The 24,281-nt window shown below is 34.8% G+C and overlaps 4 protein-coding genes across 9 annotated transcripts; 1 reads left to right on the forward strand and 3 right to left on the reverse strand.

The window, feature by feature from the left end:
• Positions 1–523: 523 nt before the first annotated feature.
• LOC110803379 (wound-induced basic protein) lies at positions 524–3,511 on the reverse strand. The gene is made up of 2 exons (XM_022008889.2): positions 3,344–3,511; positions 524–846 (listed from the first exon to the last, which is right to left on the reverse strand). The coding sequence occupies exons 1-2, from the start codon at positions 3,412–3,414 to the stop codon at positions 774–776; spliced, it is 144 nt and encodes a 47-aa protein (XP_021864581.1). The 5' UTR covers positions 3,415–3,511; the 3' UTR covers positions 524–773.
• A 9,130-nt stretch (positions 3,512–12,641) lies between these two features.
• On the forward strand, positions 12,642–15,870 carry LOC110803387 (ethylene-responsive transcription factor-like protein At4g13040). 4 transcript variants are annotated; one of them, XM_056828381.1, is made up of 8 exons: positions 12,642–12,996; positions 13,316–13,377; positions 13,973–14,022; positions 14,123–14,190; positions 14,271–14,433; positions 14,511–14,691; positions 15,349–15,470; positions 15,552–15,870. In XM_056828381.1, exons 3-8 carry the CDS (start codon positions 13,980–13,982, stop codon positions 15,638–15,640), a joined length of 666 nt encoding a protein of 221 aa, XP_056684359.1. In that variant the 5' UTR covers positions 12,642–12,996; positions 13,316–13,377; positions 13,973–13,979; the 3' UTR covers positions 15,641–15,870. The 4 variants fall into 4 exon arrangements, with proteins under 4 accessions (XP_056684359.1, XP_056684357.1, XP_021864593.1 ...); XM_056828379.1 differs by lacking the exon at positions 13,316–13,377 and adding an exon at positions 13,703–13,889; XM_022008901.2 differs by lacking the exon at positions 13,316–13,377 and having other exon boundaries at positions 12,643–12,996.
• A 76-nt stretch (positions 15,871–15,946) lies between these two features.
• LOC110803399 (protein-S-isoprenylcysteine O-methyltransferase B) lies at positions 15,947–21,225 on the reverse strand. Of its 3 annotated transcripts, XM_022008916.2 has the most exons (3): positions 21,070–21,219; positions 19,250–19,433; positions 15,947–17,233 (listed from the first exon to the last, which is right to left on the reverse strand). In XM_022008916.2, exon 3 carries the CDS (start codon positions 17,125–17,127, stop codon positions 16,528–16,530), a length of 600 nt encoding a protein of 199 aa, XP_021864608.1. In that variant the 5' UTR covers positions 17,128–17,233; positions 19,250–19,433; positions 21,070–21,219; the 3' UTR covers positions 15,947–16,527. The 3 variants fall into 3 exon arrangements, with proteins under 3 accessions (XP_021864608.1, XP_021864601.1, XP_056684372.1); XM_022008909.2 differs by lacking the exon at positions 19,250–19,433 and having other exon boundaries at positions 21,070–21,225; XM_056828394.1 differs by lacking the exons at positions 19,250–19,433; positions 21,070–21,219 and adding an exon at positions 17,658–19,184.
• A 996-nt stretch (positions 21,226–22,221) lies between these two features.
• On the reverse strand, positions 22,222–22,857 carry LOC110802926 (protein DMP7). Its single transcript, XM_022008381.1, has one exon. It carries the CDS (start codon positions 22,855–22,857, stop codon positions 22,222–22,224), a length of 636 nt encoding a protein of 211 aa, XP_021864073.1.
• Between the last annotated feature and the right edge of the window lie 1,424 nt (positions 22,858–24,281).

A 24,281-nucleotide genomic window follows, 5' to 3' on the forward strand; every position in this document is an offset into this window, starting at 1 on the left:
AGTTTTCCCCTCTTTATAAGATTTTAACCCCACCACGATTTGGTTTCGTAAAGTCGAAGGGATAATGGGAAACCAAGATGCGTTCAGTAACTTGCACCGTATTTGCACGGCATACTCTGCAGCCTGCACCCATGCAACATTGCAACCGCGTTTCATCTTTTCTCTTCAGACTCCAGCAAGGCTCAGCCTGTTACAACACAAGTTGTATTCTATAACAACTGCTACTCTTTAACCATTGCTACTTTTCCGAGGGTCGTTAATCGTTATACAATTGATGTTTTTATGGTACTTCTTCGGTCAGAATTAGTTATCACATTGTCTTAAAAAATCTCAATCTTTAATGCCTAAAAATATACAGGGCACATGATTTTGTAAAAGAACGCCTGTAAATTGCTTTTTAGATCTTCGCTTCATTCTCTCCCCAAACAAACACAGGTCTGGGGGCGGAGAGAAGAAACACCAATAAGGAATACTGTAATCAGACGGCTATTTTAGCTGTAATAGAAAGAGTGAAAGACACCACTTAGGAGTTGGAACCGTACAAAAACCAGATTTTCAAAATCAACAAATCTTCTCGAGGATTACAAGCTCAAAGGTGGCATTTACACACAAGAACTTTTGCTTATAAGTAAAAGAGTCTGGGCAACACCCCTTAATTTCGTTCTACTCCATTGCTGATTCCATTTTCAAAGTTTTAATCGCTACACAAGGAACAATTCACTATAGCTGTTACATCATGCTACCTTCGAATGATTGTCCACCAAGCTCAAAACCTACTCATTCATCACAGGCTTGTTCTCATTGGCCTTGGGTCTCTGCTGATTGGGCTTGTGCTCCTCAGTTTTCCTACAAGTCCAAGTATATTTTCCACCGTAAGAAATTTATCAAAGTAATAAAGAAACACAGATCTTAGTTAACAGTAATATTATAAAACAATATCAACTTTTTATTCAGACATCCTACAATTCCAGACAAAAAAAACATAAAAGTATTACTCCAAGTAAAAAATTACGGAGTAGTATTCAAACTTAGAATACAAAAGAAGTGGTAAAATCAGAAACACTATGCGTTGTCTGGAAATATAGAGTGAAGACTAGATTTCAGCAAATGATATCTATGCGTTGTCCCAAAGTTCTCCTACATTCCACTATTCACTATGCGTTGTCCCTTACATTTGGTAAAGATAGAACATCAGTCATAAACCAACTTTTTTATCCTATTCCACCAGCAATCAGCTATGTAGTCATCATTACCTCAAGTATAATCTAGCCAAGCCATCCTATAGTAAATAGATTGACCCTCAAATGGGAGGGAACAAGCTAGTGCCTCAGCATAAAATGCTAAAAGCAAGCATACACAAAAGGTAAGGGATCCAGGACCTCAGAGTTCACACCACATTCATCCAGGAAGAACACACCTTATTCCACCTTTTACTGAAGAGCATAAAACAAGTTGGACTTGTTCCTGTCTCTCACACAATATATAGCTTTTCACAATCCACCAATGGAGATAATGGCAAATGTGAGCAAGCATTTCTTAATAGGTATGAAGATATCTCAATAGTTTCATAAGCATTTACTGACTCACACCAAAGCCCAAACCAGGCTTCTCCCCTGCATTCAACTTTCTCCACAACAGAAATTTTGAAGGGGCCAATGGCCGCGAGGAACATATATGAGTAAGAGTACATGATATATTTGAACCCTCTTACATGCCACAGATGACATACTTTGCATAGAACTAAAAAAAAATCTCGGACTTTGAGACTCTCATAGAGTTCCCAAAGTAGAAGTATGAGAACACGTCAAGGACCAATTCTTACTCAACACACTGGCGAGCAGTACATTGCTTACAAGTGCCTAATAAGAAAAAAGGAAAAAATACTACAGAAAGGCTCAGGGTTAAAAGTTGAAAGGCAAGAAAGTAAGATCTCTTCACTGGAAGGTTCCGAACAATACTAATGTTGGCTAAACAGGAGAGCTAAGCAATACTATGCAACCGCTGGTTAGCTTTATATCCAATAACATTAGTGATTAGACATTCTAAAACGTAAAGTAGGCTTCAAGCATCATGCCCAGAGTAAAAAATGCCTGAAATAATGTCACACAATCTTGACAAGCAGCCACCTGGATTCCTTCCTAGGCCAAATTTGAGAATAATATAAACAATTGAATACAGATGATGGTCTGCCTAGTGTTGACTGGGCCGTCTTCGTTAAGATTTGTATCAACCAACACTTTGGCATTTTTAACAAGAAGAAGTTCAAGATTTGAAGAGTTGGAATGACTCGGGAATATAGAATGGTGTGATACCTTGCTTCCTTTCTGTGCAACAATGCTTTCAAAATCTAGGGAAGATCATGATAGACTCATTACTATTTCCTTCCCATTATTACCTAAAAACTACGACTCTTTCACAGCCCACAACGCAAAAGGAGAAGTATTGAATTATAAAGTATCCAGTTTATTTCTGATCTTTTTATAGGCGGTGAAATCGAAGAGTATAATTAACTACTCTCATGTCACTATAACACCTTGCATAAGATAGTTTCTACGCACTATTATTAACACAACTCTCAGCGTAACAAATGCCTCCGCATTAGTTAAATAAAATTAAAAAGCACTATTACTCTGGTCCTTCATACCAAAATCTAAACCTTAGAACACATCAGCCATACTTTTAACACAAAAGAAGCCAACAAAAGTTTTGCCCAGCCGTGAACACAATCCACCAACATACAAAATATTAAGAAAAAAATTCCAGATAAATAAACATCACCATCACCAACACCACCATTAAAACCCATACAGCATACTACAGCTTACAGGGCCCCTTCGCCCGCCTAACCGAGCCCCTAACCGACATGGGTGAAAAACCCAGCGAAAACAAGAAGTAACCATGTTTAACACCGTATCGAATCCAAACACTTCCGGCAAGCTACTAATTCCTATTTCAAGATACTTCATTAGTTCATTACCCATCCACTCAGCCACTCAGAAAGACGATTCACCCAGCATGCCTAATTTTAATGCTTGAATAGCTAATTAGTCAAACTTGACACAAGATGAACAACACATCGATTGGTTTGTTAAATTTTAACAAACTTTAAAATCACAAATAATGATTTTCTTTGTATAAAATAAACCCTAATTTTAGCATATCAATTCAATTTCTTACACATTTCAACCTACCAAAGTATCAAGCAATCATAACTTCTTCATCCAAAAAATAATCAGGGATTAAAAAATAACTAATAGATATTAAGAAGCCAAAAGAAATGCAAAATATTTGAAATGAAAAGCAAAAAGAAGCTGAAAATCAATCAGGAGAGAGAGAGGGGTACCTCTTCTCAGCAGCTCCACCCTTCTGGCTGAGGAACGAACGGAAGAGATGTGAGTTAACGTCGTAAATCATTGTGTGCGGTTTGTTAAGCTGTTCTTCGGAAACCCTAGACTGCGATTTTCTCTCTTCTCTATGAACCCAGAAAATTCGATAAATTTGCGGTAAGGATTTTGCAGGGTTGGGCGAGGAGATTTTATAGTGGTGTGTTTATTTTAGTCGGTTTAGATATTCGGGTTGGATCAATTGGTTGGCCAATTCTATCAGAGTTGGGCTTTTAACATTAGCCCAAGCCACCCAATTTTTATTTTTATTTATTGTTGTTTTAGGAATGGAAATCAGACTACAACTTGAAAGTTGAAACATACGGAGTACTTCGGATTAATCATTAACCACTGGAGTCTAGAGGTGTTCACCGGAACAAACCCGGACCAGATCGGATCGAAAATCGAAATTTTGACAATGGGTTGTTTGGTAATTGATTTTTTGTTGGCTTTTTCATTGACTTTTGTCTTTTGGCTTTTTCATGTGGTCAAACAACCAATATACAGTAGATGTTTGGTAAGTTGGCTTTTTCCTTGGCAAAAAGCCGGCTTTCCGCCAAAATCCAAAAGCTAGTAAGAGTAGCTTTTTACATTGGTTGTTGGCCTTTTCATTTTACTAAGTATATTTTATGATACAGCTAGTAGTCAACAGCCAACTTTACTGAATACATTTTTAGAAAATCTACAGTCAAACATCCAACATAAAAAGCCAACACAAACAACCAGTCAAACAAGCCAAGTAAAACAGCCACCAACCAACAGCCAATTGCCAAACAGGGGCAATGTAAAATCCGTAGACCAGATCAGATATCCTTGGACCGGACCCGGCCACACCGAAAAATACCGACCAGACCGGTTTGGATCGGTTATAGATTTATTTTTATATTTTCTACAACATACGATAAAAAATGAAAAATATAATATAGAAAACTAATTGCTTTAACTTTTGAAAAAGATAAAATTAAATATCTTATAATATAGTACTACAATATTTGCAACATATAGAAGGAGGAAGTTAACTTTTTAAATAGCTTATACTTTACGAAGTATTTTTTTAAGGAAAAACCGGTCCGGTCCTAAATCCGATTTTAAAGGAATTTGGACTAGACCGGCCAGGGACTGGAAAACAATATTTCTTGACCTGGAGAACAGACTGGTTGTCTCCGGTCCGGTCCGAGGTTGGTCCGGTCCGATCCAAACCAGTTTCTGCACACCCCTACTAACCACTGTGTAGCTCGGGCTATACTCGATTGCTACTTTAAAATAGTTAACATTAAAATTCTAGATTTTTAAAAATGTAGATTAAGTTCATAAACTACACATGCACAATTATACACTACATCATTTAAAATGACATCTAATTTTCCAATAAACCGTCTTACAATTTATTTTAATTTTCTTTCTCTTGTTGAACTAAGTGATTAAAATTAATGTAAACCGATTAGATATAACATGGTATTTTAATCTTTGATGCTTGCTAATGAGACTCAAGACAACATATCTCTTTATAATTGTCCTAATTCGTTTTTCATTTCTTTCGAATTAATTTGAAAATTTTGAAAAACGATATTACTTCAATGGAGCACACAAAAAGGTGACGGAATGAGTAATAAATAAGGGCAACGGCGCAACAGTTGAGTTAGAGGTGGGAGGCATTATCTCCACGCGCTTGTATGGCTGAACGCGCAGTGGATCATACCAAGTATTTATATAATTATATGAACTCGTCGGTGGCCGTGTTACGTTCTTCCAGGCTCCCTTGTATTATTGGGTCTTTTAATTTGTAGGAATATTACATTTTGTTTTTTATGTTCTTAGCTACCCACCCTTTACCAAACTATTGTACTATCCATTGATGTTATTGCCTTACATTAAATTTACACATTCAACATATTTATATTTGCAAATGATCACATGGTCCTTTCTTTCTATCTAATAACTAGTATTTGAGCCTCGTGCAATGCACGGGAGCATTCTTAAGGTGTTATACGAACTTTTATTGCCAACATACAATAACTTTAGGTATTATGATATAAATATATAATTAAATAGAACAACATTTATATATTTAGGATTATTAATAAATTAATCTAACAACATTTAGAAGGAACAATCAACGATAGTGATATATAATATGATGTCAATAGAAAAACAAACAGTTAATAAAATAATCATAATATATACATTGACGAAAAATCAAACTTAGCCATAAAAATAAGAAAAAGAATAGACACACAAAGTAAAACACACATTACCTCTGCAAATGGTATAATGATATAGAGTGATTGTGTAAGTGATACAACGAAAATGATTGTTAGTCAAATTATTTGTAAGAGGGTGCATGGAAGATGAGAGGTTGATGAAGAAGGTGTTTAGTTTCTTATAATTTTTTTTGAGTTAATTTTTTTTTTTTTTAAAAAAAACTATTAACTCATAAATGCTAATGTTTATTGTTATTGTTATGAAATATTAATAACAATGTAAGTTAGCTCATTGAGTTTTGATTATTTATTTTTAGTTGTGTATTTTAGGTTTTTTTTATGGGAAGTCTTTAGGATTTTCCTTCTTTTAATACAAGTACACATTGATATTGATGTCTTTTTAGTTTTCTATTTTAAGTATGAAAAAAAAGGAAAAAAATGAGAGATTAATGAGGTGAGGACACATGTCTCATTATCACCTATAGTTTTAGTTTTTAAATGCTAGGTATAGATTGGCTAACGTCATTCTTTTAATACATCCCTATTCTATAAGAAAACTAATGAGATTATTTTTGTAAATGCATTTTTGGTGTCCCTCTATAAAATAGTCTAAAATATCCTCCATAACTTCAACATTAAATTGAGTTAATTGAAAAAGATGATTGTTTTATGACATTGAATTTAATTAATTTTAAAAATCGATTATTTAATGAAAATCACAAATTAAGAAAGTCTAATGCAAATCATGGATTGAATCATGCAATCTTTAAAAAGACATAAAATGAAATGAGCCGATCATGTTTAATATTACTTAATAATTATATTGACATTAATTGTAAAATAAAATTTAAAGGCATAAAAGATAAATAGTTAATTAGTCAATCAGATTTAGACACAACAAACAAAAAGTCAAAAAAAAAATTAGAAAAAAAAAATCGTAATCAAACACTTAATCACAACCAAATATGCTCCTTAATAATCACATAATTTACAAGCTTTTCTATAAGGATTGGTGTCATATAAGTTAAGCAACGAAACCAATTAGTTAAATAGTGGAAGCAATTAGTTAAACAATGGAATTAATTAATTAAGCATTGGAACCAATTGGTTAAGCAAAGCAACCAATTAGTTAATTAAGACATCAAAGCGGTCTTTTCGGTAAGACACGCTTACACAAAAGTTGTCGCACATAATTTATTTTTCCCTTTCAAATATTTTAATATACCTCATTTTTATATTGTCGCAAATAAATCATGCATATTTTTTTAACAAAATTCAATGAAACGAATAATTTTGATGAAAATACATCACCTAATAATTATGATATCTACTTTTCTGTAGAGAAAGTTTGCGAATAATTTTTCTTACATAACATAATTTTGTGTTTTGTATCTTCACACGCATCGCTTACTTATAAAACTAGTAGTTTAAATAAGATCGTCTTATGAGTATGTAATAATTATACTAATTATTATTACACACTTTGTTATCAAATGCTTATACAAATTGAAAGTTACACTCTTATTGTGAAAGAGTAATGTTAAGTTATAGGTTTCTTACCGATGAGGTCTTGGCTTAAGGGTTAAGACTGTGGATGTAATCCCCCGTAATTTTATTATATTTTAATTATATACTTTAACGTATATTTAATATATTTAAATGTAAATTTACGAATTTTAGAAATGAATATGTAATTGAAATATAATTATGTTATTACATTTTGAATATTTTAAATGATTTACGAAATCAAATGTATTTTTGAATTTTACGTTGAAACGGATTCGAATTTTGAAATCACGTTCTATTGGAATTAGAAAGCAAATCCCGATTACTATTCCTAGCCCAATTGGGCAAAGCCCAAACCAACAAAACCCATATGACCATACTCCTTTCTCTTTTCTAATTCATGTAAAACAAAAAAAAAATAAAAAAACTAAAACCCTATTCTCTTTCTCCTTCCTCATTCACGTGAAAACCAAAAAAAAAAAAAAAAGGGAGAAAGCCCTCACGCAACTCAGCTCTCCTTCCCCCCGCTGCTCGCCGCCCAGCCGACCACCATCAACGGTAAATCCTCCTTCTCCTTCAAGCTCCTTCTCTTTCGCTCTTTCTTTCTTTTCTTTTCGTTCCTTTTTCCTCTGTTTTCGTAGCTTAGCTTGTCAATTTCGCAGCACCACCGCGCCCAGCCACCGTCGCCGTGAATTCCTGCCGCGCCCAGCCACCGTCGCCGGTGAACACCCCTGCCGTGAGCCACCGCCGTCCAGCCCTTCTCTCTCTCCTTAATCCTTGGTTATTTCTTAAACCCTAAGTAACTAATTATTTTAAATTAAAGCTTGTTAATTTAGATTATGTTCTTAAATTAAATTTGTAATTTTTATGGTAAATATGATTTTCAGATTTGATGTTGAGATTAAAAAACGAATTAATTTTCAGTTTTGATTAATTAAATATTGAGTTAGGGTTTATTCATGATGTATTAGTTTGAATTAAGTTTCTTGAATTAAAGTTAGGAGTTTTGTGATTTAAGTTATAAATTTCAGATTTTTGCAAATTATATAATAAAGTTATTAATTTTCAGATTATCAAATTACTTTGAAATATTAATTTGGATGGTTTAAAGTACGAAATTCAAGGTTTTTATGAGTTTTAATCATGATAGGTTGAGTATGGATTATTGAATTGGTTGTTTTGAGATACTAGGAACGTAGATTGACCTTGGTGAAGCTTTTCAAATGAATTAATGTTGCTGAAAATTTAGAGTACGATGTTTGCAAAGTTTTCAACGAATTTCAATCACTGGTTCAATAACTATGATGCTAGGAAATCAAATGTTTAAGTTTTGATATTGGGGAGAGCTCTAAATATGTTTAGGATGCATTTAGAATGCTTTATTATGGTTACCAATGATTAGAAATTGATTGGTATTACTCGTTGGTTGTTTTAGGCGGAGAATTCTCTTTAGGCGACTTTTGAAAGTGTTAAGGTGGCCTATCAGTTTGTTTACACAAGGTACGTACATACCTGTGTGCCTGGAATGTGTGCTAATTGTTGAAACCATGTTGAATCTTGTTGTTGAACTTGGTTATGTTAATATTATTGTGGAACTTGGTGATGTTGATATTATGGACGAACTGGGTTATATTGAATGTGCAAGTTTAATACTGTTGGACAAACTTATTGAACTTATTTTGCACTATAAGAACTGTAACATGTTAGTATGGATGTTTGATACAAACATGTTGGTTGGGAACACTAGATTATTCTATATGATTGGGTTGGATCAATTGGTTGTTGTTCCCTTTCTATCTTTTCACTACTTTATAAGGGCGGAGGACCTTGTTTAGTAGGTTGAAACTTTATGCCCATATACAGGGTTGCTCATGGTTAAAGGAAAGGTTGGGTTAAGTTGGAATGAGTCTTGATTGATGCTTTTATGATCACTTACTTAATTCCAAGATAAAAACAGTTGTGAACAAATGTGAATTGTCTGGCTTATGTAATGGTCGAGTCATAACGGAATCCCAATTTGTAAATCATGTAAAGTGAAACTGAATAGCAATAGCTTTAGACTGTGCACGTCTGAAGTGACGGACAAACAGGAGTTGGGGTTCATGGTGGTAGCCCATGGCCTTTTCTGGGACCGGATTGATCACCGTGTCCTATTTTTATTTAAACGTTCCTCGATATCGCAGGTCACTGAGGTTACGGAGTCGCGCCCGTACCTCGTCTTCCTTAGTGAAGACTTCTGGATGGTCAACTCGGTCCATTGTCTATTTCAACTAAAATAATGTTATGGTTATTAAGCCTAGCTTAGTCTAGTCAAGTATAATCGTCAATTTATTATGTTTTGTCTGTCCTTACTTATACTTAGTAGTATCATGTTAGGGTTGTTGGTTTGATAGTATCATGCTAGGATTGTTGTTGTTTTAGTATGTAGTACTCAGCTTTGCTGATTACGTGCTTTGTTTGTGTGTGTTGATCATGGCTATGCCTTATTGATCCTGTGATGACCCATCTTTGGTGAGCAGTCTCTAAGGATCAATAAGCGTTGCCCATCTACAGGTTTGAAGATGATGCATCATTGGGATCGGGATTAGAGAGCTTGTAGTTCTATTCGGTTAATTAAGTGATTTAATTTGTTAACTTGGATTTGAAATTTGTCGTACTATTCGTATTTCCTTAATTCAGTTAATTGGTTTGGACCTAATATGTAATAGCTTATTTATGAACCTAAAAGTTAGTTTATGTTTTCCGCTGCAAAATTCTGAATAAGCCGTAACGTTTTCACACGGGCGATAATACTTTGATAATTCCCTACAGTTATATTTAAAAAGGGGTTATTTTAGAAAATGGGAATTGTCGGGGTGTTACAGTGGACCTGTGTAAAATAGGTCATGTTCGATTCCCTCTACCTCATTTGTAACTTTTATTGCCCTTGTGCAGTTGTGCCACATTCATACAAAAAATTATATGGTTTGTGCTAATGTTATGACTTATGTTGGAGTAACAAATATGCTCTTATGAATATAACTCGGTCTTACACAAAACTTACTCCATTTTTAAGATCTTGTCACTAATCGAAGTATCCAATTTAAATTTATGTACTACAACGAGCTTATGTTATTACCCGTACATTGTACAAAGTGGACTTCATTATATAACTAATTGTGTCTTGCAAAAGGAAATTTGTCCTTGAGAAAATGATGATTTTTTTTGCAAGAATCACCTACCCTAAGTATTTCCAATACAATTATGATGCCCTTCTCTTGAGAGGTAAATCTAATTTGTCTCTATAAATAAATGAGAGGAGGTGCAGATTACAAGAGGAGGGGTAAACCTAATTTGTCTCAATGTATAATCGAGAGGAGATGCAGACTACAAGAAAAATCAAAGTACATAGCATTTTTAATTAAATGTCCTACATTAGCTATCCAGTCAGCTGCCATCCCTTCTCGGTAGATGTGATTAATCTCCTAGTGACTGAAATGTCGATCGAAGGAGATTGTGGATATCGTCTATGATTGTTTGGAGCTTCCACGGTGTCTTCCATTTTCCTTTTGTATTGTTGACAACCAATAAGTTATCCCCTTCCAGATGAATGTAGGTGATGCCTCCTGAATTCCTTTTTGTAGTGTTATATATTGCTTATGCTAGGTAGATCGATGAGTCGTCGAGGTTGAAAGTTTTAGTTATGGTGGGTTCGCCGTTGGAGTCTCTGATGATGATCTCTGCTGACAAATAGTTGTTTTTGCGGGAGCCGTCAAAATTAAATTTATGGAAACCCATTGGAGGGGAGTCCAAGAAACTAATGTTGGAAGTGGATGAGAATTTTGGCCAGAGAATGAAAAAGTGGTGGTGGTTGGTTTGGAAAACGGGTTGTCTGTGGCTTGACAGGAGTCTACGAACATACATGCATCCCATTCATTTAATGAGAAGCAAGCACGTTGGAAAATCGTGATACGAGGGGTGAAAAAACAAAACGGGATACATTACATTTAGGGAGGGGAGAAAAAAACAAAAATCGGAATACGTTACAATTGGGGAAGAAAAAAAAACAAAGCCCAATACATTACAATTGGGGAGGGGAAAAAGACAAAGCGCAATACATTACAATTGGGGAGGGGGTGATTCAATCTTGTGACTTATTATATACAAGCCTTCAGTGCTTAACCAATAGACACGACTATAGCATAGTAATTTTATATTGGACATAGAGAAATAAACAATTACAAAGTACGATTTAAGTCAAGGCTAAGCATCTTATGAAGAGGTGTGCGTTCGGTTTGGTAATGGTTAGGGTGTAGAAAATCGGTTTGACCAAAGAAAAGGATTGGGTTGGACAAGAAACAACCATACCAATCTCCGTGTGAAAAATAACAAAAAAAGTGTGTTTGGTAAACGACTTTTTCAGTCAGTTGACAAGTTGACTTTTAAGCAAAAAAAGAAAAGTTGCTTCAAGTAGGGCTTTTGAACTTGTAAATAATACGAAGTATGTAGTATTCAACAACCAATTTTACCAAACATGTTTTTATTGTTTTAAGAAATGACAATTTTTATATCCCATAAGAAATAAAATAAAAATGTCAATACAAATAGTCACTCAAAACAACCAAGTGAACTCGCCAGTTTGACGGAAAAATGAGCAATCACTACAAAATTATGCATCAATTTGAGATGGATTTTGAGACGGATACAATAAACGTCTCAAATTTGAGACAGATTACTAAAATTTCGTGATCTAAATTAAAATTGAGATGGAATCGTATATGGAGTTTCAAAATTTTCGTCTCAAATTTGTAACGGATTTGCAAGAATTCCGTCTCGAATTTTTTTGAGACGCCCTCTATAGAGACGCCCTACTTTCGTCTCAAATCCGTCTCTAAACATCATTTTAGAGACGGATTTGGACCATATAGAGACGAAATTTCTCGTGTCTATAAAACAATTATTTTGTAGTGAATATATAAGTTGTCATTTACAAGTGATTTTCTTTTATTTTCTCCACTTTTTTTTGTTTAGAAAAAGACAATCTGTCATGTAAATTATTCCTCAAAAGTAGAATTTTTTTTTTTGACAATAACATCCACTATCTTAAATTCTTAATTAGACTTAAAAAACCTAGTTTCCATAAATAAAAGAAAAGTTTTCAACCAAAAATATAGTCTCTCACCTAAGATATTGCATTGATCATGATTAAGTGATTTGGTTAATTGCTTGTTGGAGTTAGAAAACTACAAACTCATCACCGTTTCAAATTCAAATGCATGATAAACTGAACCAAAAATTAGTATTATGTATACCACAAAATTTGCTCTATGAATCCCATCTTTCCCATTATTATTCCATGGTAGATTTGGTAAGTCCTTTAATACACAAATCTTCCAAGATAACAATAGTGAAAAAAGTGATGGGCGCAATAAATTGCATGGCAATATACCAAAAATAAACCCATTGGTCCTCAAAACCTTCCATAATGGGAATTTAAAAAGATTTCAAGGGCAAAAGCGTCATTTAAATTAAATTAGCTCAAAAATACAAAAAGATAGATTTGTAGAAGCATACGTTCTCCTTCTCCCTCCCCTAAAAATAAGAGTCCCACCTCACTCCCAATCCCACACATATTGTTTGTGTGCGCCTCCTCTTTCTCTCTCCGCCCTTTCAACCACCACCCACCACCTGCCAAACCACCACCTTTTCCCTCCCCTTGAACAGAGCATTACCCGGAAAACAAGGTGAAAATTAACAACTCTTTTGAAAGCAAAGAGGGAGGAAGGTGGTAGATTGCATGATCGACCATCAACAACTTCTTCTTTCTCTCTCTTTCTACCCTTTGCCACCTTCCATCTTTTTTTTCCCTTCCTAATTCGCTTAATTGTTCTTCGCCACCAATCTCAAATTCTCAACCCTTTCCGCAGGTATGGAGTAAATTAGTTTAATGTATATGTAATTTTCGCTCATTATAATCTCAATTGACATGTTCTTGATCATTAATGCTAAATTTTTGGTATTGTTATTGATCAAAATATCAAATTCTGCGTTAAGAATTTCGTGATTATATAGTTTTTGCATATTTTTTGAGTTCATTAGTGTATGAGTAAAAATAAATCATTGGTTTTACCAAATTGTTAAGTTGTTGTGTAATTTGATAATTTATTCTGCATTTAATTCTCTGGTGAAGATTTTGTTTATGGGGTTCTGAGATTTCTCTCTTTTTTTTTGAACTGTGCAACAAAGGTGGTAGGTTGGCTAGCTTGACTTGTGGCAGACTTAGAATAAAATCAAAAAAGGGTTCAAAGGTTATGTCTTTTTCTTTGAATACCACTTTTTGTTTTTAAGGGATGGAAGTGTTTGTTTATGGAAAAAGTCACTTTTTTTGATTTTTACCATTGCTATGAATATGATCGTACTATTACTACTATGAATATGATCATCCACTGTACTGTTTAGTTGGATTCCTAGTTTAGAAACATGTTCAATGGTTTAGTTGGATTCTTAGTTTAGAAACATTAGAAACATGTTGAATGGTTTATATGTTTGTCAGCTTTTACTCCATGTCAATGCTGATAAACTATCTGATTTCGTTACTCATTAGTCTGATTTCGCTCGAATATTACACTACAGGTTGATTTGGTTCGAATATTACACTAATACAAGTAGCTTTTACATACATATCCAAGTAATCTAGGAAGGAGGGTGATGAAAAGAAAAGGCACAGCAAAAGGATTTTGTGACAAGTCTTATAAATTTGACTGTCTTCTTCTGTTATTACTTATTGGTCCATAATATTACCTTGAATTTGACATCTAAGGTTTGAATTTGACATCTAAGGTTTAGAAGACTAGTGTTGTTAGCCGTTGAGTTAATTCACTCACTTGTTTGTATACCTTTTAGGTAAAACATGGTGAGTTTACGAAGGCGAAAGCTTTTGGGGTTTTCTACTGGTATGATTTACTGCTGCGTTATTTGATTTCTACCTTCTCATTAATATCATACACATGCAGTCAAGACTTTGCAGTTGGTTTGTGTTGTGTCACATCGCAGGTGTACAACAGAATCCTGGCAGTGTACATCCTGTTCTTTTAGATGATCTGAATTTTCCTGCTGAGGATGTAAGTATTACAAGTTCTGATTACTGCATACTCGTTAATCTGATCTCAAATGTTTTAACAAGTTGAGTTACTGCATACAGTGTAGTTGGCAACATTCTGACCAGGTGAGTGGTCCATCGGAAGAAGAAATTTGCCCGGTAAAAGTCACTGATTCGAGCCCTTCGAAAGATAAAGATGAGCATAACCAACCAAGTGTTTGTGGTTCAACTTCATCAAAAGATATGGATAGTCCGCCCATCAAAGGTTCGTATATTCTTTATCTACTATAAAATGACCTTAGCCTCAATAAATGCTAAAAATATAATGCACTGTTGTTGTAGAGCTAGAGGTGAAGCGCAGAAAGCAACACCGGAGAAGGGGAGTAAATAGTGAAGAGAATTCTGTGATGAGAGGTGTTTACTACAAGAATATGAAATGGCAAGCAGCGATAAAGGTTGACAAAAAACAAATTCATCTAGGGACTGTCAGCTCACAACAGGAAGCTGCACATTTATATGACAGGTTTGTGCATTATTTTGATAGAAATTTGAGGACGCTATAATTGCATTTTTATTATTGACTACATTAATAAGAATTGTCCAACTATATTTGCGTCAGTTGGTATCTCTCGCTTTCTTGATAAGCCCACATACAACATATGCACATACAACATATTTATAGTTGTTGTATACTGTACTAGTTTTTAGATTTCTCTACAGTTGTCTAATATTACATATTTCCAAATCACATGTCTAAGATATTTCTAGATACATCATTACTTGATTTTTTTTTTATTACATATCTAGATTTTTCTAGACTAACCCCTACTATATTTATTGACCATATAATTAACTTAATTAACTTCGAAAAGGGAATCAAATTTATGTAGGATTCTCCAGGATAATTCTACTTGAACTTATCAATGAGCTAAAGAAATGGTTTCTCTGACCTTTCTTCTCTCCGTAGGTTGATTGAGCTCGTTTTTATTAGGTTAACTATGGTTGTCCTTAACTCCCTAAGTATCATAGATAGCCCAGTAAATCTCCTACTAGGTCTCTTGGGTTTGTGTTTTAGCCTAAGCATTACAGATACTTTTCACCTGTAATGGTGCATACTGATGGACGACGAGGTTGATCTTTTGATATCACTGCTAAAGAAGCATTGTTGTTTTCCATGCAGAGCTGCATTTATGTGTGGGAGAGAGCCTAATTTCGAGCTTGAAGAGGAGGTGAAGCAACAACTTAAGAAGCTAAAATGGGACGAATTTTTGTCAATGACACGCTCTGCTATAACTAACAAAAGTAACTATCTCTTCTCCTTATTTTACCCCTTTACCCATTCTGCAACTTCTGATAATAACTTGTGTTAATTGGATGTTTCAGGAACAAGAAGAGGGCACAGCACAAGGAAAGTGGCGCCTTCGTTACATAATTCTGATGGTGAAGGTGAACAAGGAACAGAGGGTTCCTAGGCTTGAGGCTTCTGACAATGTAGATTTAGGTACATCCAGATTCGGGGAAGAGAATTCGCCGATGACCATATATTCTCTCGGTTCATCAGCTTGTGAAGGTCCTCTGTTATGGCGGATAGAACTTACATCCGCTGCCAAGCATAGCTAGAATTTACTAGTATTATACGGTTATTGACTTTTACCAGCATTATTGGTGATTCAATTGAAATGTATTTAGATCACTTCATAGATTTTTTTTTCTTTTTCCTTTTTTTTCCCGGCTGAATTAGAAAATACGAGTAAGAAAAAGGGGTTGAACGTCTAAAGTCAGCAAAAAATTAAATTAAATAAATGTAAATAATCTATAACAAGTACTGTAAGAGTATCAAAATCCCTCTCTGTTCTGTTTCAGCAAATAGAAAGTACAGTAGGAAAAGCAGACTGCAACAATGTCAATCACCCAATTAAGGGAACTACAGATGAACAGACCAACACTAACCAGTGACAGTTGCATTCTTCTTTTCAGTTGTCATTAACTTTCAGCTTCGAGATACGGAGTAGTACTTCTATCAACGTCTTCAACGAAGCAAGAGAAAACAATCAACTTACTCAATACTCAGTAATTACAGAGTTAGAGTCACTAACTCACTACACACTATCTGTCTTAAAATAGTGATTAGTGCCATGTTAGAATGTTGTATGTGACATTCTAGCTGAATGTACCCTTCCGCTTGTGTTTGAAGAAGATTCTTTCGAACAAATCAAACAGGAAGAGGCGGAAAATTGAATCAAGTCAAAAGCTTGGTTACCATAATTGAAGTATTCATGCAGCTAAAAATGCAAACATTCTGCACATTAGCACAGGCATGATTGTCTTGTCTTCGATCAAGTACCATTGTAGATTACTTCTATTTCACAAACGGTATGCCTGAAGGTACCCTCTGTGCATAACGTCCATATTCATTACCAAAAAAGCGCCTCAAGTAATTCTCTTCATATGGTATCCGTCCAGCAAAGAAACGCCAAACTACTAAGGCAAATGCAACTGTTGATATGGGGTTGATGAGAATAATCTGAGTACCCACTGACCAAATAAGAAAGCCACAATATCCAGGATGCCGGACAAAACTATAGATACCATCGGTTACCAGATTATGATGCTCTTCATGGTGTATTTTAATGAGATGTGTGAAGGCCCTTCCAGCTGTCAGGATCGCCATTTTTCGTATAATTTCGCCAATCAAAACCAATGCGAGACCCAAATTGCTTAACCATGAATACTCCTTTAACCCAGGAAAGAATAAATATTCGACCAAGTATTCCAGCAGCGAGAAAAGCATGGCAAGTACATAGTGCTTGCTTATCAAGAGAGAATTGAGGGTCACATTCTTTTTCCCATGAATAGTGACGGCTAGAAAATATTCAGAAGTGTGAAAGAAGCAGATAGCTAAAAACATTTCTGATAACTGCCTGCCAGCAGTATTGTAGAACATATCCATGATTGGCATCCTGTAAAGCAAGCTAACGTGTAGAAGTGACAATCTTCAATTGTAAAAGTGATTCAATTCTCTCTGATCATAGAACCATAACATTACTTCAATTCCTGGTTCAAATCTGTCAATGAGCAGAAATAAACGTCAGAAACCAGATTTGGGAAAAAAGTAATATAGGGAATTCAGAAGGCAGTTTAATACTTGTGAAATTTTAAAACAGGAAAAGCATCAAAGATAATATACTCCCTATGCTTGAATTTCTGGATAAAATTTTAGCTGAGTCCAACACACTTTCAAAATGTGCTATCCTAACCCCAACACCCATACTTGATTGCACTGCTATCCATTATTCACATAAGTTAAAGTACATGATCAGGTCAGCCAAGTTGCTTGGTGAAATAGGATACACTTGATAGTTGTGTCTAACATCATCATTCATATGACAACATTGTCCTAACACCACCAAAGAGGCCTTCATCAATGGCATGGTGTTTCATAGGTGTGTGTAATCAGTTTCTATTCAGTGAAAAACAAAAAAATCATACCAGGATTAGTATTACGAGTTTATGACAGTGTTTTCTTCATCCAAAAACCAAACACCAAAGGTAAATGAGCATAGATGAGCGAGATAGGCAATGTTGAATGCAACAGTCCAATGCAATATTTTAAGCTGCCTTTGGTTTTTGACTTTTTTCTTTCTGCTATGAAACTGCAAAAAGGCTTAACCATTCATTTTATTTTACTGTGGATAGCGAAAAGTATCAATTTAGCTTGCATGGAAAAGTGAACATATGGACTAAAGTACCATTACTAAAGGTAAGATAGCATCCAACAAATATGTACGAAGTATAACCCAGATTGAGATATTGAGTGAATAGGTAACCAATAAACTACTCAACACAGACCAATCAACTTAAACCTCATGCAAGACGGCAACACTTCAAGATTCACAAACGTCTTAAGGTTTTAGCTTGTGCAACAGATATACCCTTTCCGGAAACCACCCACTACAGGGAACAAAGACATCAGACTATAACACATTCTAATTCATTAAGCAGGAAATGTAAACTTTTCAGACAATGCACCTTTTTATTTCAGATAAATATAGACCTTGCCTGGCTAAAGCTTAATGAGAAAAACATGAAATCTGCAAAACAATCACACTGTGAACTGTGATGGGATGAAACCTAAAGATCCTGAATTGAAACGAAGAAAGAGGTGGAGACCCTTGAAGTTATCATGCTTTTCTAGTTTTCAAAGTTAACCCTCTCGAATCAGAAAGACATTTAAATTCCGTAAAGAGATCGACCAACTACAGGGGATTGCTATTTTCTGCAGATGTTTATATTTTACACTGAATTTTGATGTACCAAAATGAGAAGAAAGAAAAGAATTGAAACATCTATCTCATGTGACAATGAGGCTAGAAACTAAAGGGTTGGTTAGATACAGAGGCAGAGACAAGATTCAAGGTAGTCTGCTTCCACAATCTGAAAAATGCCTCCAGGAATACTAGTTAGGGGCATTAGCTGCTTTGCTTCTCTCGACCAAAGCACTTGAAGCTCCTCTCTCCATCCAGAATTTAGTAGTCATGGTATAACGGTAATCAGTACTTTGTTGGATGTCAGGAAAAAGTTTGTTATTTTACCAAATATTGTATTGGCTTATGGTCTCACAGTCGGATTTCCTAATGGGTCACTACTTAAGTTAAGTGACTGGAAGTAGACAAGTCTTTTGTAAAATCATGTCATATCCTTGATCATGACTCGTGCGGGATTGGGACAATGTGACAGCTAATTCCGATGGAGAGGGTATTAATTACTTAGTAGTTAGGATAGTAAGAGAACTTCACACCTAGACAAAAAGATTGGCATTTCGTGCCTCTATCAGTAACATTAAATTATACATCCACTCATATCAAAACTTTATCAATGACATCCAAAACTCAATCATCCCACTTTGGATAGTAGGGGAGCCAAGTTGCTTGGTGAAATAGGATACACTTGATAGTTGTGTCTAACATCATCATTCATTAGACAACATTATCCTAACACCACCAAAGAGGCCTTCGTCCATGGCATGGTGTTTCATAGGTGTGTTTAATCAGTTTCTATTCAGTGAAAGCAATTTCACATACCAGGATTAGTATTACGACAGTGTTTTCGTCAGCCAAAAACCAAAGAAACCAAGGTAAATGAGCATAGATGAGCGAGATCGGCAATGTTGAATGCAACACTTAATCCAGTCCAATGTAATGCAACACTTAATCCAGTCCAATGTAATATTTTTAGCTGCCTTTGGTTTCTTTTTCTTCTACAAAACTGCAAAAATAAGGCTTAACCATTCATTTTATTTAACTGTGGATAGCGGAGAGTATTTCATTTTAGTTTGCATTGAAAAGTGAACATATGGACTAAAAACGCCATTAAAAATGTAAGATAGCATCCAACAAATACGTATCACCCAGATTGAGAGATTCACTGAAATAGGCAACCAGTAAACTACTCAACACAGACCAATCAACTTAAACCTCAGGGCTCAGGCAACATGGCAACACTTCAAGATTCACAAACATCTTACTAAAGATTATAGCTTGTGCAATAGAAATCTCCTTTCCGAAAACCACCCACTAGAGGGAAAATACATCAGACTATATACAGTCTAATTTATTAAGCAGGAAATTTAGACTTTTCAGACAATGAACCTTTTTAGTTGCCTGGCTAAAGCTTAATGCCTGAATGATAAACCATGAAATCTGCAAAATAATCCCAATATGAATTGTGATGGGATGAAACCTAAAAGTCCTGAATTGCTACGAAGAAAGAGGTCGAGGACAACCTTGAAGTTATCATGCTTTTCTAGTTTTCAAAGTTAACCCTCGGGAGTCAGAAACACATTTAAACTCCCTAAAGAGATCGACCAACTATAGGGGATTGCTATTTTCTGCAGGTGTTTACATTTATATTGAATTTTGATGTACCTGAGAAGAAAGAAAAGAATTGAAACATCTATCTCATGTGAAAATGAGGCGAGAAACTAAAGGATTGGTAAATACAGAGACGGAGACAAGATTCAAGGTAATCTACTTCAATAATGTGACAACTAATTCCGATGGAGGGGGATTTAATTACCTTGGATACTAAGAGAGCTTCACCGCTAGACAAAAAGATTGGCCTTTATCAGCAAAAATAATCATACATCCACACATCAAAATTTTATCAATGACATCCAAAACTCAATCATCCCATTATGGACAATAGGAGAGCCTTTTTACTGATCAGCCGTTCAAGATTGCCAATGGGTTACGGAAATTTTCATCAAAAACACTACAAGATATATAAGTTATAACTGACCCCAATTATACTATTCAATCACAAAAACAGTGTTTAAGGGTTTCCAGCAATTTCTGCAAAACAAAATTCCTCTGAAATGTTCGATGTAGCTCGAAAACTATCCCATTTAATAATTGCATCCGGAACTTAAATTCCATTGCACTCCTCTATTCTATGTCTTAGGCTCTTTGCTCAGGGAATCAAACATCTCCTTCATCCCCAACCATAAAAGGACCAGTATACCATATACGCTATAAAGCAAAACAAAGGTAACTCACTCTCCTTAATTCAACTCTTTGGTTTTCTGATGAATTGTCCAAAATGCAAATTAACCACATAAAGCTCTCGGTAGAGAGGAATAAAGGGCAACAAATTCCAATCATTATTTTACAATTCCAGTATCACAATTAGGCAAACTAAAAATTAATCACAGCAAGAAGAGGGCAAATAACCCTAAAGGTTGAATCATGAAGGACAGATCATAGGTAAAATCCAAATAACGAGAACAGATTTAGGATCATCTTAAATTAGCTGAAGGAAAGAAATATTGCGGAAAGTAAAAGGTAAAATAAATTTAATTTCTCATAATCAAAGCTTAGAAAGAGGGAAGAACGAAGGAACAAACCTGGAAAAAGGGGAGTTGAGTGCGTTAGTTGTTGAAGCTAGAAGTGCAAGCCTATACAAGGATGACCATGGCCGTGAGATTTGTGATTTTGCCCCTCTTGATCTATTCCAAAGTAAGAAAAAAGAGACTTTTTGGGTACAAACTAAAGTTATATTGTTCCTAAATCCAGGACAACATAACAAAATAACCTAAATCCAGTAAGTATTTTTTAATTGCCTTTTCTAAAGTTAAATCCTAGTCAAATAGAGCAACTAAAATGAGACTGAGAAAGTAAGTTAAAATTTTCATTATACATACTAATAAATTTTACATGTTGTGCGGTTACGGTAATTAAAGCCTACAAAGTTTTTTTTTTCTTCACTAAATTGATGAACTAGCACATGCAAAGAGAGGTACCTAATACGATAACGGTAAAAGGTCCCAGTCAACTTCAAGTTCTTTAGATGCTTATTTCTATATCTCTAAAACCCCACCGTCATAGACAAGTGCTTAAGTAATGCATTATCAAAAGAAATTCTATCTCGTTTTCATAATAGAGGCATGTTTTATTTTCAAAACAAATAACATCAAAAAAAGGAGATGAATATTACACCCACAACAAATCGTAATATTTAGCTACTAATGGTGTCTTAACCTAATGGTACCGAATATCAGTGGCGGAGCCAAGTAGGTGCAACCCCCACAGGGAAGGGGGGAACATATAGATGAGAGCTAAGAGACCAGTTATTTTGTAAAACCGATCTCTTAGGTTATACTAAAAATAAAAAAACCTAAGAGACCAGTCTTTAGAAATCACTGGTCTCTTAAAGTTTTGAATTTATTTACCATTTCCCTTAGATTAAGTTGTTCTTTTCACCACATATATGAAACCCGTAGAGAATATTCTTATAATTTTGTACGTATTTGATTGTAATATGAATATTAATTCATTTTGGGACGATACATTTTTTTTAGTAATATATTGTGTGTTGTGGAAAATCACCAGACACAACACACTAAAAATCTTAGGAGCACAACTGCCAACACCCCGAAAAAAAAATCCTGGCTCCACCACTGGTACCGATGACCAATATACAATAGATTACTGTGCCATCTCCTATTTGTAACTTCACTTGTACTCGTTCACACCCAAAAAATAATTGTAGTACGTAATTAGGTTTTAGAAAGAGGAGATACAACGCTATTACGTTTGCTAGGAAAACAAATAAACAAGAAACCACAAACAACACCAACTCCAATAGGAAACATAACAAGTCTCTCCTTGGTTTCTTGAGATGGCAATGGAAACAAACATTTAACAACGTTTTGATCCAAAAAAGCAACCGCCATAAACACCAACACCCCCATCAACGCATGAAGGAAGTCAATAACCCCGATTCGATACTTGGCAGCTTCTTCAGGGCTAAGTTTTACAGAACCATCAACAATCCATATCCCTCGAAACGTTGCAATCCCGTATCGAACTTTACCTCTTTCGTCTCTAATACTATCTGTGAAACACATGAGAATGCATGATAAACTAACGAATGTTATGAGGCATAATGTGATGAGTTGTGCTTGGAATGTTACACATTGGCCCTGGTTTGTTAGAATGGGTGAAAACATCTCAAATATTAGGACTGAACCTGAGGGAAGGAGGCTTGATAAATGGGATGTGCCTTTGAATGTTTTTCTTATGGCCTTTTGGGTTCGAGTTTTCGGTTGTTTTCTAGGTTGTTGTTGTTCGTTTTCTATAAGAGGTTGTGTTTGTTGTTCTTCAATATCTTCACTTTCAATCTTGATATCCATGGTGAAAACGTACCGATGAAAAAAATATGGATTAAAGAAGAAAATGGGGGCCGGGGTACGAGGCTTAGTATAGGATTAGAAAGGTGATTAATTTTCTGTTTTGTTAGTTCCATTAATATTGCTCAAATTAATAATAACAACATTAAATGATAGAATAATGCTCAAATTAGTAACTCCTTACCATAAAACGAAAAACAGAAATGATGTTAAAGTTTTTTGTTAAGAGTTTAAGCTGTCAATCTATTTATGAAGCGATTGATTGTAAAATGAGGCCGTTTATTTCACCAAGCTAGTATTTATTTCAAAACTAGTCCATATAAAAAAAAACCGGTACATGAGTAACAACTACCGATAAGTATTTTCAATACAGTTTTTGTAGCTGTATTTTCTATAAATGTGTTAAAGTTATCACTAGAATAGCATGCATCTGACAGCCTAATAAACCAGACAAAAAAATATTGTAACGCCGAAGCGGGTGGGTCTTGACCCGAAGTTTGACCCGATCCGATATAATGGACAAGTTTTTATGCCCTCGACCCGGCCCGCCCCGCCTTTTGATCAGGTCTACAATTTTTGGACTCTATTTGTAAGTTGAATAAAACAATATGGTCTAATGGGATAAGCGCTAGTTCAATATGAAAAAGTCAGGATGCATTTTCTTCAACCGGAACATCAACGCTCCCTTGAGATTTGGATTATTAAGGCTCTGTTTGGCAACACTAGCTGATATTCAGCTGAAACTGATAAGGTAACTGAAACTGATAAGATAGTACCTGAAACTGATAAGGTGCTGAAACTGATAAGGTAGCTATCTATATTGCCTGTTTGGTAGAACTAGTTTTTAAAGTACCTGAAATTTTAGTAGTTTAATTGATATTTGATATATTTTGAAATCCATAATTATTTTCTTTGTAACAATAATTACAAATAAATAAGTACACCGTTTATATTTTTTTTTTATAATGATAGTTGATATTATACCGATCTACCATCTACGAGTCATAAAATAAATCAAAAAACCCTTATAACTCTGGCTTTTTTATAGTATTAATACTCCATTGTAATTCACCATCAATTATATCATGGGTTATGCTCATTTCTTAAAACTTTTCCTTCAACAATAAAACAAAAAATGTAAATAAAAATTGAAAAATAGACCAAACAAATAACAATTAATAAGAGTCAAAGAAATGAGTACAAAAATTAGGTAGGATACATTTGCAAGCTCGCTGGTAATTGGGCAACAATCCTACGAAACATCACAAAATCAAATTTCCGTATGTTGATTTCCGAGAAAATAGAAGCACAAATAATTTCAGCTAACTGATTCCCAGACGTTATTATGAATAACGTTTCAGTTTCAGTCATTTTTACCACCTTAAATCTTATTTCAGCTCCATGCCAAACACTCCTAATTATTTAAG

Source organism: Spinacia oleracea, chromosome 1, assembly GCF_020520425.1.
Source record: "Spinacia oleracea cultivar Varoflay chromosome 1, BTI_SOV_V1, whole genome shotgun sequence".
NCBI lineage: Eukaryota > Viridiplantae > Streptophyta > Magnoliopsida > Caryophyllales > Amaranthaceae > Spinacia > Spinacia oleracea.

What these genes read in the sequence shown, in the direction of transcription:
- LOC110802926 (XM_022008381.1), bottom strand. Translation starts at nt 22,857, where the DNA reads ATGGATATCAAGATTGAAAGTGAAGATATTGAAGAACAACAAACACAA.
- LOC110803379 (XM_022008889.2), bottom strand. Translation starts at nt 3,414, where the DNA reads ATGATTTACGACGTTAACTCACATCTCTTCCGTTCGTTCCTCAGCCAG. An exon ending in GGTGGAGCTGCTGAGAAGAG is followed by an intron (nt 847 to 3,343) that starts GTACCCCTCTCT and finishes TTGGACTTGTAG; the next exon opens with GAAAACTGAGGAGCACAAGC.
- LOC110803399 (XM_022008909.2), bottom strand. Translation starts at nt 17,127, where the DNA reads ATGCCAATCATGGATATGTTCTACAATACTGCTGGCAGGCAGTTATCA.
- LOC110803387 (XM_022008895.2), top strand. Translation starts at nt 14,077, where the DNA reads ATGCAGTCAAGACTTTGCAGTTGGTTTGTGTTGTGTCACATCGCAGGT. An exon ending in TGAATTTTCCTGCTGAGGAT is followed by an intron (nt 14,191 to 14,270) that starts GTAAGTATTACA and finishes TACTGCATACAG; the next exon opens with TGTAGTTGGCAACATTCTGA. An exon ending in GCTGCACATTTATATGACAG is followed by an intron (nt 14,692 to 15,348) that starts GTTTGTGCATTA and finishes TTTTCCATGCAG; the next exon opens with AGCTGCATTTATGTGTGGGA.